The 18,510-nt window shown below is 36.4% G+C and overlaps 1 protein-coding gene across 5 annotated transcripts in view; it reads right to left on the minus strand.

Moving 5' to 3' along the window:
• ZDHHC13 (zDHHC palmitoyltransferase 13) overlaps positions 1 to 18,510 on the minus strand; it is a 48,509-nt gene that overhangs the window by 18,172 nt on the left and 11,827 nt on the right. For 4 of the 5 annotated variants that reach the window (XM_089915052.1, XM_089915054.1, XM_089915055.1 and 1 more), the window contains 8 exons: positions 15,302 to 15,447; positions 12,396 to 12,518; positions 10,713 to 10,790; positions 9,332 to 9,476; positions 7,846 to 7,910; positions 6,311 to 6,473; positions 5,944 to 6,069; positions 3,022 to 3,155 (listed from right to left, as the gene is read on the minus strand). In XM_089915052.1, coding sequence (XP_089771178.1) covers positions 3,022 to 3,155; positions 5,944 to 6,069; positions 6,311 to 6,473; positions 7,846 to 7,910; positions 9,332 to 9,476; positions 10,713 to 10,790; positions 12,396 to 12,518; positions 15,302 to 15,447 — 980 coding nt within the window. The remainder of the gene's footprint in view (positions 1 to 3,021; positions 3,156 to 5,943; positions 6,070 to 6,310; positions 6,474 to 7,845; positions 7,911 to 9,331; positions 9,477 to 10,712; positions 10,791 to 12,395; positions 12,519 to 15,301; positions 15,448 to 18,510) is intronic. The other variant, XM_089915056.1, reaches the window with a different exon arrangement.

Here is an 18,510-nt window from a genome sequence, read left to right on the forward strand (position 1 = left end):
TGATGCCCTCACATAACAACAACAGCTTTCACTGAGTGCTATGCGCCACTTTCCATGTGGTAACAGAGTTACACACCATCATCACCCCATTTTACATGTGAGAAAACTGAAGCACCGGCACCTCATAAAGTGAATGTTCTAGTTCCCACAATTAACTTATACATTATTCCATTCCCAATTACTTTATACTTTCAAATCTTTTTTACTTCTATTGCAACATATATTTGTATTTCTTTCTTTTCTGGCATATCATATTTTCAAATACTCCAAAATGCAAAAATATAAATCCTTGGAGATTCACCTTCGCATTTAACAAACTTTCTTCTAGAGGCTAGCAGTGTATTTTTGAAACATACAGATGCACACAACCTTGAGCACTTTCATCCTACAAACAGCTTGCAAAGCAGACCCTCGATGTAAGAAGACACATAAAGGCTAACGGTGACACTAGTCATCAAACACCAACCATCTTGCTGGGGTCAAAAGCAACTTGGAAGTCCACATATAACTTACTCAAACGTTTAATATTGTTGTTTCAAATGAAAAAATCTGTCTTTTACAATAAATACTCGATATAGTAAATCGGTGCATGAATAGAGTTTACCTGGATCTACTTTAAAATTTATACCAGAAAAAAAAAAGGTTGATGATAGATATTAAAGGGTCTTTAAAAAGCTATCAAGATCATAAACACAATTATGATAAAACAATATTTGACAACAACTAAAGATCACAAACCTCAGGTCCCCAGTATGCTGCCAGAATAGGCCAAATAGAGCCCGTGTAACCTCCATGGCATGGCTTGTCTGAGATTTTGCAGCAAAATATGTTTGACCTAATTAAGTGGTGCAGTGAACCACCTAGTTTGTAACAGCCTGCTACTACGACCTGTCTACTTCTAACAGGTATCTCATAGCAGCCTGGATCAATAAGCAACCTCCTGTGGAGCCTAATAATAGTGGAAGTTTACAGCTGCTTACCTCCGTGAAATTGGGACTCTATAGAGTGGGAGAAATAAAAGCAGTTGCCATATGAATTTGTCTCCTATTTGAATAGTGTACATATGCTAAGCCTAGCGTATGAAGCCCTCAACTCGCAAACAAAAGTTTCCATATAAATTTTTTGTAATGTGAGTTTCTATTAAAACAAACAAAATCTCAAATGCCCCTATCCTAGGTGAGTAGATATAGCCAGCCTTTGCTTTCTCTCTGGAAAAAAGAAAAAGTGATGATTGTAATTTGGCTTAAAATTTATCTGAAGACCAAGTCAACCCAATTAGTGGAAAATAAATGAATATCTCTAACTTATAAGTTTTCTGAATAGCAGACAATTTTAGGCATTTTGCTATTTTTCAGAAATTTGAACTTTTATTTAACATTTAAATTCATTTCCAGCCTACTGTCCTGCTCTTGAGTGATTAAGAGGTAAAATTCCTCTAATGCTTTGTTTTTTGTTATAACAAAAGCAACTCATGCGTATTCTACAAAACGCTGGTAATCAAAAGAAGGACACAGAAATACTCATAATCACACCCTGAAGAGAGCAACACAGCACTTCCTTCCAGATTCTCTTTTATGGATCATCATCGTTACATTTTCCTTTCAGTGACTGAAAATGTTCAACAGGAGAGACAAGTGTCCTGCTTGTATGAGCCTTACATTCCAGGAAACAGTGATTAAGTGCCATGAAGAAAATACAATGGGGTGATGCAGTACAGTCAGTCAGGCATGGCCTCGCTGAGGAGGGGACGCTGGAACTGAGGCCTGACTGACGTCTCCCGCTATGCAACAATATGGTATCAGAACCCTTCAGACAGAGACACAAGCAAGAGCCAAGGCCAAAGGTGGGAATGAGCTTGACGTGTTTTAGAAACAGAAAGAAGGACGGAGGGCAGTGAAGGGAAGAGATGATGTCAGAGGGAAGGGAATGAATTACATAACACCTCACAGGCAAGGAGTTTGGATGTCATTCTGAGAACAAGGAAAAGCCACTTGAGGGCTTTACACAAGGAGAAAAGACAGAAACTGGTTTGCCTTTTTAAAAGACCACCCTGATTGCCAAGTGAGGAGGAACTACAGCGGGTAAGAGATGGAATCAGGAGACCAGCTGGGAGGCTTGGTCTAGGGTGCCAGCTGAGGAGAGGCAGAGGGTAGACCAGCTGGGGCAGAGCAGGAAGGACTTGGTAATGTGCTGAGTGGGGGAAGTGAGGAGAAAGGAAAAACAGAGGAGGACAGTAATCCAAGGATGGTACCCCTTATTCATGAGAGGAACTGGGTGCCATTCTATTGGGAAAGGGAGGTGAGAAGAAGAGATTGGGGTGTGACATGATTATTGAGTACTGTGTGTCGGCCACTGTTTAACCATTGTATTTGTATTAACGATGAGGCAGGCATTGTCACAATTTTCATCCTCATTTTATAGATGAAGAAATCGAGGCACAGAGAGGTAAACCAACTGGCTCAAGGTCAGGCTGTTATGTGGTAAAGCTTGACTTGAACCCAGGCAATCTTTACATATATCATGTATGAATATTTTCCTAAAAATAGAACCATACCATAGTTACTATTTTATAACTTCCTGTGATTTAATTAGGTTGTTTCAACTAAAAAACATTAAGAGCAAAAGTAACTAGTTTACTAGTTTAGATTTAGAATCTAGATTTAGAATTTAGAATTTCGAATAGGAAAAAACAAAATTTCTGAAAAATGGGCAAAAATGCTTCAAGATGCAAAACAGTTACAAAAATCTCCCCATTATTCACTGAGATTAACAATTCAAAAAGTGAGCTAGGATATTTATTTTCCACCAATTGTCAATGCAGCTAAATTACTGGATTGACCAGTTTGCTTTCAGTCAAATCATATGCCAGCAAAGCTCTTCCCTCCCACCCTGAGGATGTTTCTACGTGATAAGTAACATGCATAGTTCAATAAAAATCTGCAACTCTAGCTAACCAGCAATAGAAATAAGCACTCAAATTGGAAATGCTATAACCAGCCTTGCAAAGATTAATATACACACCTTGGAAACAAAGATGTCAGAAAAAACAATACTATTAGAAGAAATCCTTTTAAAAGCCAAGAATCTGAACTGAAGTCCAATATGTATCCAACAGCCCACATGGTAATCACAGAAAGCATCATCAGCAGGAAGAGCTATTAAGAGATTCAGAATTTTAGAACTTTATGGATTTTACCACCTAAGTATCTAATAATAATTAGTTCAACAGAAAAACTACTTCCTAAGTATACGGTAACAATTAATACAACAGCAGAACACAGAATTTTTCTTCAAAATTGCAGATTGATAAATCTGAAGTTTGAGAAATTACAAATCTTAAACAATCTTTTAAAAGCCTTACATTAATAAAACGTTGCTTAAACATGCTTTGTTTTGCTTTCTTCCACTCCAAGAAATGGTGATCTTTTAAGAAAAGTGTTGATGATAGCTGACATTTAAAAAAATAATTTCTTTCAAACAGTATTATATGTCAGAAAGCATAAAGCAAGACAAAAAGACCACACAAAAATCAACACACCCAAGATCCAACGAAGAGAGTATAAGAGTTCCAACCTGGGCACCGGATGGTGCCATCCCCTAATAAAGAAGGTTAGAAGGAACAAGTCTGAATTTTGTTTAGGGCACATGGAATTGTAGATGCCTATGGACGTCTAGGAGATAGCCAGGAGTCAGTCAGAAAAGCAGGCCTACCACACAGGAGAAAATCTGCTGTTCATCAGTATACAGGTGGGAAAACCAGGAATGAAGAGCATCCTGAGGACTGTGTGCAGGTAGAAAGGGGCAGAATCTTGGCCATCGGAAACACTCAAGGGTCAAAAAGGTAAGTCCCGAAAGGTAAGTAAGTAGAGTGATCAGTATGACCAGAAAGGCAGGATGAGAACCAGAAGAAAGGTTCCAGTAAAGCCAGGGGAGAGAGCTTCAAGAAGGGAGTAGTTCTCAGTGTCAAATGTCACATGGAGGCCAAAGACTTAAACATATCCTCAGGATGCTAATAATTCGGGTTTATTCTGAAAAGTTAAAAGAATGAAGCGTCTACAAACCAACAGTGTGGCTATCTGCATTGAAGCCAGGCACCACATCTGTACAATGCAATCCCTTAAGTGCAATATACATGACCTTGGAAGTAAGCAGGGCTCATGCAACAGCAAAGGGAGAAAATATATTCTGCCCTATCTTCTTCAATCTTTACTTCCCTGAGCCACATTCTGAGGACGGATAATTTCAAATGATATGAAATCTTTAATATGCTTCCAATTCTAATTTGCATGATAACACAAAATGTGCAAGTCTAGATTTCTTTTTAAAAAAGGTAAACTTGGAATCTACAAGCAACATAATCTCAGTACAGAAATAACAATTAAATGTGGATCTCAAAATTTTAATCCCAGATACAGTACTCACAGATGAGCCACACTATTTCCTCATTCAACAAATATTCCAGTGTGTACCATATGCTAGGCACTGTTCCAGGCACTTAGGGGCGCATCGATGAATTTAAGGTCTTTCTCTCACGGGGCCTAAATTCTAGCAAGGTAAGACAGACAAATGTACTAACTGAATTTTATAGTATATAAAAAGCTGGATGGAAACCAATGTAAGGACTTCAGCTTTTTTTTTTTTTTTTTTGCGGTATGCGGGCCTCTCACTGTTGTGGCCTCTCCCGTTGCGGAGCACAGGCTTCGGACGCACAGGCTCAGCAGCCATGGCTCACGGGCCCAGCTGCTCTGCGGCATGTGGGATCCTCCCGGACCGGGGCACGAACCCGTGTCCCCTGCATTGGCAGGCGGACTCACAACCACTGCGCCACCAGGGAAGCCCGACTTTGGCTTTTATTCTGGGAGAAAGTGGGAGACATCATAGGATTCTGAGCAGATGAATGATAGTATCTGACTTACATTTTAAGATTCACCTGGCTGCTCTGTTGAGAAGAGACTAGAGGTGAGTAGAGGCAGGGAGATGTCAGACAGCTGCAGAAATCCACATGAAAGATAACGGTGGCTGGACCAAAATGCCATGGTAAAATGGTGAGAAGGGTCAGATTCTGGATATATACTGAGGGCAGAACTAGCCAATACGTTTTCCTGACGGACTGGATACGTGATTTGACAGAGAAAAGGCAAAGATAATTGGAGAGTGGGAGTTGCCACCTACTGAGATGGGGAAAGCTGTAGATGGAACAGTTAGGGACAGCGGGGAGGAGAGATCAGGAGCTCAGTTTTGGATGTTATGTTGATGATGCCTATTGGACGGTGAACTGGACAAATCAAGGTAGCTGGATATACAAGTATGGAAAGGTCTGAACTAGAGATAACTTTGGGAGTTGTCAACATAGAGAGGGCATTTAAAGCCATGGGAGTTCATGAAATCACCAAGAGAATGACTAGAAAGAACAGGGCACTCTACCAATAAAGGCGGGGGAGAGAGCAGAGGAGATGGCAAAGGAGACTGAGGAGTAACCGTTACTTCTTTTTCTCTCCCTCCACATACCTAAATGCAAAATTGGTGTAGTATTCATGATGACCCTCTGCATAGAAATCCCATGCCTATTAATCTAGAATCATCCTGAAGGTATAATTACTAATTATTATTCGATAAGACGATGCTATCATATATGAAAACATTAAATAGTGAAATCAATTCAATACCCCATTTTAATAATTTTAATTATATTCTCTATTACAACTTAGATTTTGCTGGCCATTCGTGGAGCTTTAGAGCCATCTAGATAAGGACCAACAATAAATTGCCAATAAAAGTGCCAAATTTCCAACTGTGGGTTATGGGATGTGTGGGAAAGATATAATCAGCAGATATAATGCAGCACTAGGCCAACTCCCTGGTTTCCCCTGATGCCTTAAAAAACAAAAACAAATGAACAAAACAGTTCTTACAGCCCACAGAATAGGCCCCGAATGAAAGTACCTCGCATTTCTGCAGCCACCTCCAAAGTCTGAAATTTTTGTTGGCTCGCATTTTGGCCTCTGTTTTTAGCATATGAATAATGAGCCGATTTTTGTTTTGCACAGCCATATCAAGAGGGGTTTCTCCCTAAAGAAAAAAAGAAAAGTTCAATTATATTTTTGATATATCAATACCATAGATGCTAAACATTTTTAAAAACTCACCAGAATCACAGATTCACTGTATTTATTCCAAGGGTAGCCAACTATTATTGTTTATACTTATCTCGTGGTAACTGAAAACATATGTTTAGCTTATCTTTATGTTAATTTATCAGTCTTCTAACTCAAGATATAATAAATTAAGGGAGATAAACACCTGGTCATACCTTAACATTTCGGATATCCAGGCTAGCACCAGCTTCCAAGAGTTTATCAACAGCATTAACATTTCCTGCGGCAACTGCCCAGTGAAGTGGAGTGTTTTGGTGTATTTTATCAACTACATTGAGAGAGGGATTAAACTTTAAGAGAAATCCGGTTGGTTCTGACCTGTCTCAAAACAATAAAACACCAAGAGATATTAGACAGCTGAATGATTTGAAGGGTAAATGTAAACAATGAAACTGTTTGCTAACGTATCAATGAACCAATCAGTAAGTATTCTGAAAACTGAGGAACTTCTCTGTGCAGAGTTCCATTCTAGGTGCTAATACTGGAGAGTTCCTGCCCCAAGAGACATCTATTAAGTGATAGTCTGCTATATAATGTAATTTTAACATCAATACTGTGGAATAACAGCTTTTGTTTTTCAAATTTTTCCTTTCATGTTGCTGTTCTATTGGTTAACATTTTTTTTACACTTAACTTTGGCCAACATTAAATGCTATGTTATTTATCCAATTAAAAAATTAAATGTACAACATTACATTTGAGGGGATAAACCAAAGCTAACTTCACATTCTCCCTCCAACCAATTACTGCATAAAGTGGTATAAATAATGTCCTAAAATATTTGTTTATCATAGAAAGTTATGGACTTGAAAGCAGAATTCAATGAAATATTTTTACTTTATCGTCAACACCTTCCCTTCTTTTATGACCACTCAAGAGATTCCTTTAATAAAACAATATTCTACCTTACTTATTCTATCAAGATTTTTAAACATTATACCTGACTTTACAGTTACCAGCAATGACAAAATGCTTTCTGACAAAATTCTACCCCAGCCCCACCTCTACATGAGCTAAAAGGAAATGGCATCGGAACTAACTCACTTCCTAGGGGAGACATCTTACGTAAAAGCAGAAATTAAGTACAACGTTGGAAACAAAACTGATACAGGGCAAACTGTAGCATGTATTTGAATAGAAGAATAACAGAAGTTGGACAATATGGTGATCAATAATCACAAGTGATGATCAATAATCACAAAAACTTAAATATGTAAATAACTGATATGAACATATAAACATACTATTTTCATAGATCAGTTATAATTAATATTTTCAGAGCAGTCAACAATGTCAGAGAACCTCAAAATGTATTGTTTTCTGGAAAGTCTATTTCTCATCTACATTTCAAATTATGAGAGCATTTAAACCTGTAGCCATTCTTGAAAAATGTAAACTAAGAAATGTACGTCATGTTAATAAGTATATGCTGTGGAATCTCTACCTGTTCTGTAAGGAAATATTTTTTCTTATTAGTAGCTTTCAAACTTTTCCCCAAAGCTACCAGAAAACAGAAAATTTACTTCAATGGTGCTTTCCTAACTACAACTACATTAAAAGTCTATATCACAGTCACAAGATGGAAAATCTTACTTTCTTCCTCAGAATGTTGTGTCATCTCACAAAGACTAAGATACTTAAATTGCTGGATCAAGAGTCAGAATAAGGCAATTCAATTAAACTCACTTACCCAAGTACTTTGTGAGCTGATAACATGAGAGGTGTCTGCCCATTTACATCTGCCATATTCACACTCTGTTCAAAAAGAAGAGTCAATCAGCCTAATTGTAAACAAAGTCAAGATTCTGTCTCCTCTCTTAGTAGAAGTATCTCTTTAATACATTCAATACCACTAGTGTGTCTATAAGAAGGATTCAAATATCATTTGAATAAAAGAATGTTCTGCTTCACATCCATAGGGTTAAAATCCACTGATCCCTACAAAACTTTTTAAAGGGAAAATCTGAATATATGATTTTAAATGTCGTACACTGTGAGTGGAAGAGAGCTAAGGGAAAGAGAAAAATGTTGATAAACACCATCAAATATGAGACAGTAGAGACCTTAGAAGTCACTTAGTTTAGACTTTAACCGACACATTAATTCATACTACCCCCTCTTACACAAAGTCACCCAGTCTCTACTTAAACACTTCCAGTAATAGTGAACTCTTGATCTTCTGAGGCAACTTGCAATTTTGAACTTATGTTTCAAAAAGTAAAATATGAAAAGTTCTTTTTTATTTTCTAGAATATAGAATAAAAGGGAAATCATACCTCCAAGAGGATATGCTTCTTTTAATAAAATGGACCCAGATTTGAGGTATATGATACCTCAACCAAGCCAAAAAAAAAAAAGTCAATTACTGAATATTCTTATGGGCCTTGGAGGAATAAGCCCAAAGAGAAGCAGAAAAGATGACTCGTCATACAGCTTTCCAAAATGAGACCCAGGAAGTTATAATTATTCTACTTGAGTTGAAGAGAAAGTGCTTATTTGAGTCTAAGAGAAAGTGCTTATTTGAAGAGAACACAATCATCCCAACAGCATTTGTGCAAACATGTTTCCACGCCTGTTACAGACGAGACTACTGATATATAAACTACTTGCTACCAGAAAGCATATCCCAGGCAAGTAGAGCTGACATTGAAACTCCCTCCGCCAGCAACCTATAATTTAACCAGTGCCATAAATGGATGCCACTTAAGGCAAGCCATTTTTCATGAATTTACTTTAGGGAACAATAAGAAACATACATTCAAATTGGTCTCCACTTGGACTTAAATAATGCAAGCAAATGATGGGTTAATTTAGTGATCTGACTACCATTTCCACATTCAATCAGAAGAAAAATACAGGCTTTGAAGTCATGTTTTTGAAAAACTCTGCAAATTACTTGGGATCATAAGGAAAACTATTATAGGCTTACAAGTTTCATAAACATCTATTATATGTTACTGAGCTAAATGACCTATCCTTTTTGCTCCAATGAAGCTGGAAAAGCAGTATTCAATAGCTAGACTTACTGAGGCTAGTATTTGAATATTTGGATATCTGTAACTTCTACTTTAAAAATGAGGGCAGAAAAAAAAAATGAGGACAGACTGCTAGTAATCATCCTCTGAATCCCTTCAGATTTACAATAGCTGGAGTACAAGAAACATTTCAAAACATACCTGTCCTTTTGAGATGAGATATGCTATAATGGGCATGTGTTGAAATAACACTGCCAGGTGGATGCTGCTGAATCCCTCTCCATCGATAAGAGTGGGGTCTGCACCATACTGCAGTAATAATATGACCATAGGTAAATGCCCTTGTCTGGAAAGAAAGGACAAAAATTATACTGTATTCAGTCACGCAAAAAAGAGAAAAATTCAGGGAGAAACCAATGTTCCTAAGACACGAAGGATTTTGGTTGGATTTAAAGAGTACTGCCTAACAATACACAGATTTTTAAAACACTGGAGATTCTCTAAATGTCTTTCGCATAGATGCTCCAAACTTAGAACTATCTGGATGGTCCTTCTTGAGTGCAGGTAATAAACTTAATAACCTCCCAATCTACCTTAAATCTTATGTGTAAGATTACTACCATGTGTAAATAATTTTACATAACTAATGATAAAAATGGAAATTAAAAACCACTTAGACTTTACCGCTGCTATTTTAAAAACAAAAAATAATCATGAAGCAGATATGCCACAGCATAACATTCACAGACTGCAGGTATACTGTTATAATCTTTTTCTTAGGAACTACATATTTTTCTTTGAATATGGCTCATTTCTCTGTAAAGCACTGTACCTCAGTAGCTTAACAGGGGGATGAGCTAACCCCAGATTCCTCAAAATTCTTGGCTATGGAGAAAAGATTCAATTCCTTGCCTTAAATGAACAATTATTCACTTCACTTTCAGGTTCATATCAATCCCACCAACCACAGAAAGAATGGAGTTAAAATGAAAGATGAAGAAGTTGTTGAGTATCCACACACACACCTACTAACTTCAGCTTCAGATGCCAACACATACGAGAGAAAAGAACTGATTGAGTTTACACTCACTGAACTACCACTTTTATCCATGTGATCAAATATTAAACATATTTATTTTGATTATAAAATATAATACAAATATTTGAGGTTGAGCATCATAGTGGAGCCCCAAATTAAACACAAAAACATCATCTCTGGAAACTCTTTAAAACTGTAATTTATTTATTTATTTATTTATTTTTGAATGAAGGGGTAAAATGGAAAAAAAGCCTTGCAAATGGTCTGTAACTGCAATTTTCAATATGGACTACTAGTCATATACAGCTATTTAAATTCAAATTAGTTAAAATTAATTAAAATTAAAAATTCCATTCCTTAATTGCATTAGCCACATTTTGCATTTCATGTATGGCTAGTGGCTACCTTACTGGACAGCACAGAATAGAACATTTCCATCATCACAGAAAATTCTACTGGAAAGTGCTGGTCTGTAATATTCAGAAAATGAGTAAGTCACTTTTGATTCTGAACAGCAATTTCAGTATTTAAAGAAACCTTTACCTGATGGCCCAGTGAAGAGGAGTTGAATTTAAATCTCCGCCCAACTGATCTACCACAGCACCTTTCGAAATATAAAACCTGTTAAAAGCAGACATAAATGAAAATAAGATTTAAAACTTACAATTCATACTAAGAAAGAAAACATCAATTTTTCTTAGTAATAAATGTATTAGAAAACAGAAATTATAATAATACCCCTCCCTAAAAACACTCAGATCTACAGAGGTCTGAAAGATTCACACAACAGCATCAAACAGATCCCTGGTGAAATATTCTCATCATGTTAAGTAGTTACTCCTGCTGTCACGAGCATTCCATGACAACTATACACCAAACACGTAATAACGACTCTCTGCATATTCTAACCACCACAACACTCTTGAAATGGTTTATACTCAAAAGGTTTCTATTACAGATATTCTACTTAACTGGCAAGAAGAAAGGTAAAACTATGCCACTGCTAACAGTTTAAAATTAGAATTACTATGTGGGAATGAATTCTAAAAGTAGGTAGCAAAAAATTAATTCAAAATCCTTTTGGAGAAGTTAGACATTTTGAGCATTTCACTCTCTATTTTGGGGGCACAGATGGGATACACTGTATAAAGTGAAACTATAAAGTAAAGAGGCTTATTTTCTTCAGCGGTTTACAGGAATTAGTCTCGTTATTTCAAAGTTGTGCTTCATATATATTATCTAAACAATACATCAGTTTATTTCCACAGAAAAGGAGTTTGCTTGTAAGTATATCTGTATATCTGTTTATTCTAAACTTTAGTATATTTCTACTTTTTTAAACCTCAAGAATTTTAAGTACGTATAATACAAAACATATACACATTCACATACATACACATTTTACATGCTAAGGTATAAAACAAAGAAAAAACAAAAACAATGGGTAGGCAGTAGTGCTTTATGAAGGGGAACTATTTTATACAATCCCACACATACCTACTTTAAAATGTATGCCATATTTAATTTTGTTTTTAAAGTTAAATTATTCCCCTACCTAACCATTCCACCTCGCGTTATTACAACATAAAATATTTCAGTGATTCTTCTAAACTAGATGAAACTATCTGTTCTATCCTGGAAAATGTGTTATGTTTTCCCTTTTCAAAAAGTGTTCAATTTCATTGCCTGAACTCTATCTTTGTGATGGGTCTCTGTGGCTCTCTCTCTCTCTCTCCGGCTGCATTGGGTCTTTGTTGCTGTGCGCGGGCTTTCTCTAGATGTGGCGAGCGGGGCCTACTCTTCGTTGTGGTGCGTGGGCTTCTCATTGCAGTGGCTTCTCCTGTTGTAGAGCACGGGCTCTAGGCACGCGGGATTCAGTAGCTGTGGCGCGTGGGCTCAGTAGTTATGGCTCGCGGGCTCTAGAGCACAGGCTCAGTAGTTGTGGCGCACAGGCTTAGTTGCTCCGCAGCATGTGGGATCTTCCCGGACCAGGGCTTAAACCCCTGTCCCCTGCATTGGCAGGCGGATTCTTAACCACTGCGCCACCAGGGATGTCCCCTGTGGCTTTATTTTTAATTTTCCTTTTGGGGCCAGTGAGAGTCCTGCTCCAGACGATCTCTGAGGTCCTTTTCAATACTATGACAACCAATGTGCATGGCACAAAGTTTCAAATATTCATTTACAGTAAAGGATTAGAGATGGTTCAACTAATATATCCCATCTTACTTTACAAGATCCAGCCTGTTGTTAATAGCAGCCCAATGAAGAAGCGACACACTTTCTTTGTCTGGTTGCCTGACATCATATCCTGCTTCCACCAACTCTTTACATCGTTCAAAAATCCCATATCTGAAATAAGAAAATGCATAATTGATACCATTAAAATAATTTCAAATATCAAAATTTCTTCCTTTTACCATGTCTTTATCCCATCTGTCTTTCAGCCAACATAGAAATACAATAATTAACAAAGATATTCCCAAAGAGGACAGATTATAAAGCCAAACAACAAAAGTAAACCTGGCTATTGAATGATCAGATTAATCCATTTGGAGCTGAACTTGATTTTCTTAAATAAACTTTAACATTCACATTTGCCCTCTTTCAATAAATTTCATTTGATTTTCCACCAGGAATGCACCAGGAATACATGGTGTTGATTCTGTATGACAATCTTATCCCTGAATCAAACCAAGTCCAAGCAATGACCTCACAATAAGGGAGAGAGACTAAAAGCAAACTTGGAATGGGATAAATTCAACAATAAAATATGCACACAGTATAGGTATAGAAAAGGAAGGAATGATTAGCCCTTCCTGAAGGAGATGGAACCTGATATACAAGCTATGTTTTATAGGGTGAAGGGGAGACATTTCAGGCAGAAGGAATAGCATGTACGAAAACCAGAGATATAAAACTGCGTGGATGTTTGGAGAAATATAAGCAATTTAGCACCACAGAAGCATTAGCATAAGAAAGGCAATGGCAAGAGATGAGGCTAGGAGAGGTAGGCAAAGACTGCATGAACCCTCTCTGCCATGCTTTGAAATTTAGACTCTATAGTGCAAGGGGAAGCCACTGAAGGTTTTAAAGAGGAAAGCACTCAGACTTTGGGCTGTAAGAAGATCACATTAGTGGCAGTATGGAAGCTAATTCAAGGCCAAGACTGAGAGACCAGTTTAGAGGATCTTACAATAGAGACAGGAGAGGAGCAATGGGAGCCTAAAGAAAAAGAGGCAACAGGAATGTAAAAGGAGGGACAGACTGAAGGGATATTTAAGAGAGTTATTTAACTGACTCACTATCAGAATGAAAAACAGGAGAGAAATACCTCCTTTTTAATGCTAAAATAATTTTAAAAATCATTCATTAGCACTATTTCTTTTCCACAGAAACTATTAAGACCCACCAGACCATTTAGCACTTTCTCTGAAACTTACTTCTATTTAGAGGGACCTGAAAGTTTCGATATGTCTTCAAGGGTCAAAATCAAACAAAATGGCAGAATTGTCTCTATTTCCTACACTGTTAAATAACCTCTGCCTCACCAAAACGTGTGTGTGCGCCTGTCTGTCTGTCTTTATGGCATTTTTTAAAAGATGGAGGTACCCATTTGACAATGCTAAGTGAAAATATTAACAAGAGAATGAATTGTTGATAATGATACATATGTATTGGGGTGGCCAAAAAGTTTGTACGATGCTACAGAAAAACCCGAATGAACTTTTTGACCCAATATTTATATTCTCCATCTTTTAAATATCAACTTTAACATTTTACTGGAAAAGAAATACTCCCTTTACACGAGAAATATAAAAAGTACACAATAATTAGGATTTTGGTGGTTTAGAAAATACAAAAACACCTATCCTAGCTGGCTCTCTTTCACCCTTCCCAAATACTACCTAAATATATTCTCACAACCACTTAAAGTCCAAGACCTGAAGAAAATTTGGGGAAATATACAAAACGTGAGTTTTTATTGATATTCCCTGTGAATACAGCCTAATTTCTCACACTTATCATTACAGAGCTTTATTGGTTGCAGAGAAACATTTAAATATTTCCATTCTAATTAAAGCAAATACCTATTTACCTTAAGACCACCCTCATATTCATATAAATATAATAATACAAACAATATCAAACAATATTCACCTAAAGTAGTGGTTCCCAGAGCCTTCAGAGTTCATATAAATTAGTAATTAGAATATTCAAATAATTGTCAATAACTTTTTAACTAACATAAGCAATACATGAGTCTACATTAAAGCCAAACAGGTTAACTAATCACCAAACATCTTTGCTTTTGACAGAAATTATATCAAGTTAGTACAGTAACATTAGTTTCTTTCACGCAGATTAGAAGCTCTGATGGGCAGGCTTATATTTGATTACTAAGAAAATAGATTACTAATTAACATAATCTGACAGATAAAATATTTCAAAATATATTCAATGGCAAGAGGTGGGGTAGATGTTAACAATCAATGAGATCCACAAGGGTGAAAATGGTTTAATGCAAAAACCCACAAATGGAGATCTTAAGGGGAAACTTTCAAAACATATTTCATTTTCAGTGCAAGCAAAATAACCGACTATAGTTTCAAGTGGTCAGAAAACCTACTTCTATTTTACTGACTTTTTTCTAGTGCACCCAGAACAACAGGTACATAGAAAGTACTCAATAAATAAATGTTTAAACTACACACCAATGTGTGAGTTGATATTTTTCTATCCCATCTTCATATTTATGTTGTAGTACATTTTAAAAGATTCAGATTTGTGTTTCAAACTCAGGGTCTAGTTTTAGTATCATTTAAAACCATTCATTCAATCAACAAACATTTATTGGGCACTTAATAGAAGACAGAAACTGTGTAAAAGTACTGGGGTTACAAAGATGAAAAAGACATGCTTTTGCTCAGAAGTTGCTCAGGATCTAATGGGAGAGACTAATAATTAACAGCTAAGCTGTACTGTATTAAATGCTCTGATGTTGGTATGACAAACATACTATCACTGGAGAACGAAGGGAGGAAGGTGTACACTGGAGTGCCATGAACCACACATGCGTCATTATAACAATTCAACAGAACCTAAGGATAAAACAAATCATTGGGAAGACTTACTGAGTAGCTCTTACAATGTCACAGTTACTAGAATCCTCTATAAGAGGAAGAGCTTCTCTCGCCTTGGCAAGTTCTTTGTTTTCATGTGCACAGACTTCGTGTCGACCAAATCCTGGAGGGTGGGGGCTGTGGCTGTGATTCCTGCACTGAAGAGTAAGAGTAATTTGACAAGGCTCAGTAAGAGAATTAATGTCACATTCAATTACATCATGAAGCACTTGGTACTATCAACAATATCTATTAATTAAAAGATTATTTTTTCAGTCTTAGAGGTATATCTTACAGAAGATTTTCATTTTAATTCTACCCACTAGGATTAGAAGCTTAATATTAGAAAATTCCAAATTATATATTTTGTCATAAAACAAAGGTCATCTGCAAAAGCACCAATAGATTTTGCTACTTGTAGTAGGTGGAGGGTCATGGGTATTGACAGTAGGCCTCTGCTTCAGGGAGTCATGGTAGACACACCCTAAGGATACCTCCCAATGAATCAAGTTCTTGAATATGTATAACTGGAGTCCCAGAAGAGGAAGAGGAAATAGTTTTAAATATTTGACTAAACAATAGACAAAAATCTTCCAAATTTGGTGAAAATTATAAACACACAGCTCCTACAAGCTCAACAAACCCAAGCAGAGCCAACCTCATAATATTACACCAAGGCATATAATAATCACTTGAAACCAATGATAAAAAGAGCAGGCGAAGGAAAAAGACATACTATGTTCAAAAAAACAAAGATAAGAATGAATTCAGACTTCTTATCAGTAAGTACCAGCCAGAAGACAAAAGCAAAACAGTTTAAAAAAGCTGAAAGAAAAAACTAAACCTGGAAACACCGACAAAAATATTCTCGAAAAATAGGGGTGAAATATACACTTTTTTCAAACAAACAAAAGCTAAGAAAACTGCCAACAGACCTAATGCTACAAGAAATGATACAGGACGTTCTTCAGGCTAAAGGAAAATAATAACAGATGGAAATCTGAACCAATACAAAGGAATAAAGAGTGATAGAACTACATGGGTAAATATGTATAATTATGTGGGTAAATGTAACACACTTTTTTACATTTTTTAATTCCTTGATGATAATAGAGAAACAGAAATACACTGTTATAAGAGATGTTATAATAGTATTTGCAGAAAGACAGTGATAAGTTAGCGTGTATAATGTTAACCCAAGAGCAATCTCTGAACAAATAAAACAAAGTCATATAATAAGCCAATAGCAGAGATAAAATAAAACACTTAAAAGACACTCAATTAATATTCTTTTAAATGCAGGAAAAGTAGGGAAAAAATGAACAAAAACAGAGAAGGAAAAAACATACAAGATAATATATTTATACTTAACTATATTGATAATCACATTAAATACAAATGGTCTAAAGAAAACCAAATGAAAGACAGAGTTTGTTAGATTGGATTTTTTTTAAAAAACTACATATTGTCTACAAGAAACCTACTTTAAATATAAAAACATACATAAGTTAAAAGTAAAAGGACAGAAAAATATATACCATGCATAAAGGAATACTAAGCAAAAGGAATGTAGTGGTTATATTAGTATAAGACAAAGTAGACATCCGCACAAGAAATATTACCAGAGATGAGGAGGGACACTGCAAAATATTAAAGAAGCCAATTTATTAAGAAGCATAACAAGGACTTCCTGGCGGTCCAGTGGTAAAGAATCTGGCTTCCAATTAAGGCGACATGGGTTCTATCCCTGGTCAGGAAACTAAAATCCCACATTCCGCAGGGCAACTAAGCCCACACGCCACAACTACTGAGCTCACGCATCTCAAAGAGAGAGCCCACATGCCACAAACTACAGAGCCCATGTGCTCTGGAGCCACAACTAAAGAGAAAACCTGCACGCCACAACTAGAGAGAAGCCCACGTACCGCAACAAAGATCCTGCATGCCACAACTAAGACCCGATGCAGCCAGAAAAAGAAAGAAAATAAATAAACAAATTTTTAAGTGACTTAAGGAAAAAAAGACATAACAATCTTAAACACATATGCACCCAAAAGGAACTTTAAAATTCATGAAGCAAAAAAGAAAAATAGAAAGATTCACAATTAAAGTTGAATATTTTAATACTTCTTTCAGCAACTGATGGAATGAGTAAACAGAAAACCACACTGCATAGAGAAGAGGAGAGAAATCAGAAAAGGACAGAGAACACTTAACACTATCCACCAACTGGATCCAGCTGACATTTTCATAAAATTACATCCAACAAGAGAAAAGATATTGTTTCAAGTACACATTTAACACTCAGCAAGACAGATAATACATTGGGCCATAAAACAAGCCTCAACAACCTTAAATGGGTTGAATTCATACAGAGTATGTTCTCTGACCACAAATGGAATTAAATTAAAAATCAAGAGATTACTACAAGCAACTATGTGCCAATAAAATGGACCACCTGGAAGAAATGGACAAATTCTTAGAAAAGTACAACCCTCCAAGACTGAACCAGGAAAAAAACAGAAAATATGAACAGACCTATCACAAGCACTGAAATTGAAACTGTGAATAGAAATCTTCCAACAAACAAAAGCCCAGGATGAGGTGGCTTCACAGGTGAAGTCTATCAAAGAGAAGAGCTAACACCTACCCTTCTCAAACTCTTCCAAAATGTAGCGGAGGGAGGAACACTCCCAAACTCATTCTACGAGGCCACCATCACCCGGAGACCAAAACCAGACAAAGATGTCACAAAAAAAGAAACCTACAGGCCAATATCACTGATAAACATAGATGCAAAAATCCTTAATAAAATACTAACAAACAGAATGCAGAGCACATTAAAAGGATCATACGCCATGATCAAGTGGGGTTTAACCCAGCAATGCAAGGATTCTTCAATATACACAAATCAATCAATGTGATACACCGTATTAACAAACTGAAGGATAAAAGCCATATGATCATCTCAATAGATGCAGAAAAAGCTTTTGACAAAATTCAACTCCCATTTATGATAAAAACTCTCCAGAAAGTAGGCATAGAGGGAACCTACATCAACATAATAAAGGCCACATATGACAAACCCACAGCCAACATCATTCTCAATGGTGAAAAACTGAAACCATTTCCTCTAAGATCAGGAACAAGTCAAGGTTGCCTACTCTCACCACTAGTATTCAAAATAGTTTTTGGAAGTTTTAGCCATGGCAATCAGAGAA

Source organism: Delphinapterus leucas, chromosome 7 (assembly GCF_059928025.1).
Source record: "Delphinapterus leucas isolate spDelLeu-1000000601 "Yukka" chromosome 7, BTC_Dleu_Yukka2, whole genome shotgun sequence".
Classification (NCBI taxonomy): domain Eukaryota; kingdom Metazoa; phylum Chordata; class Mammalia; order Artiodactyla; family Monodontidae; genus Delphinapterus; species Delphinapterus leucas.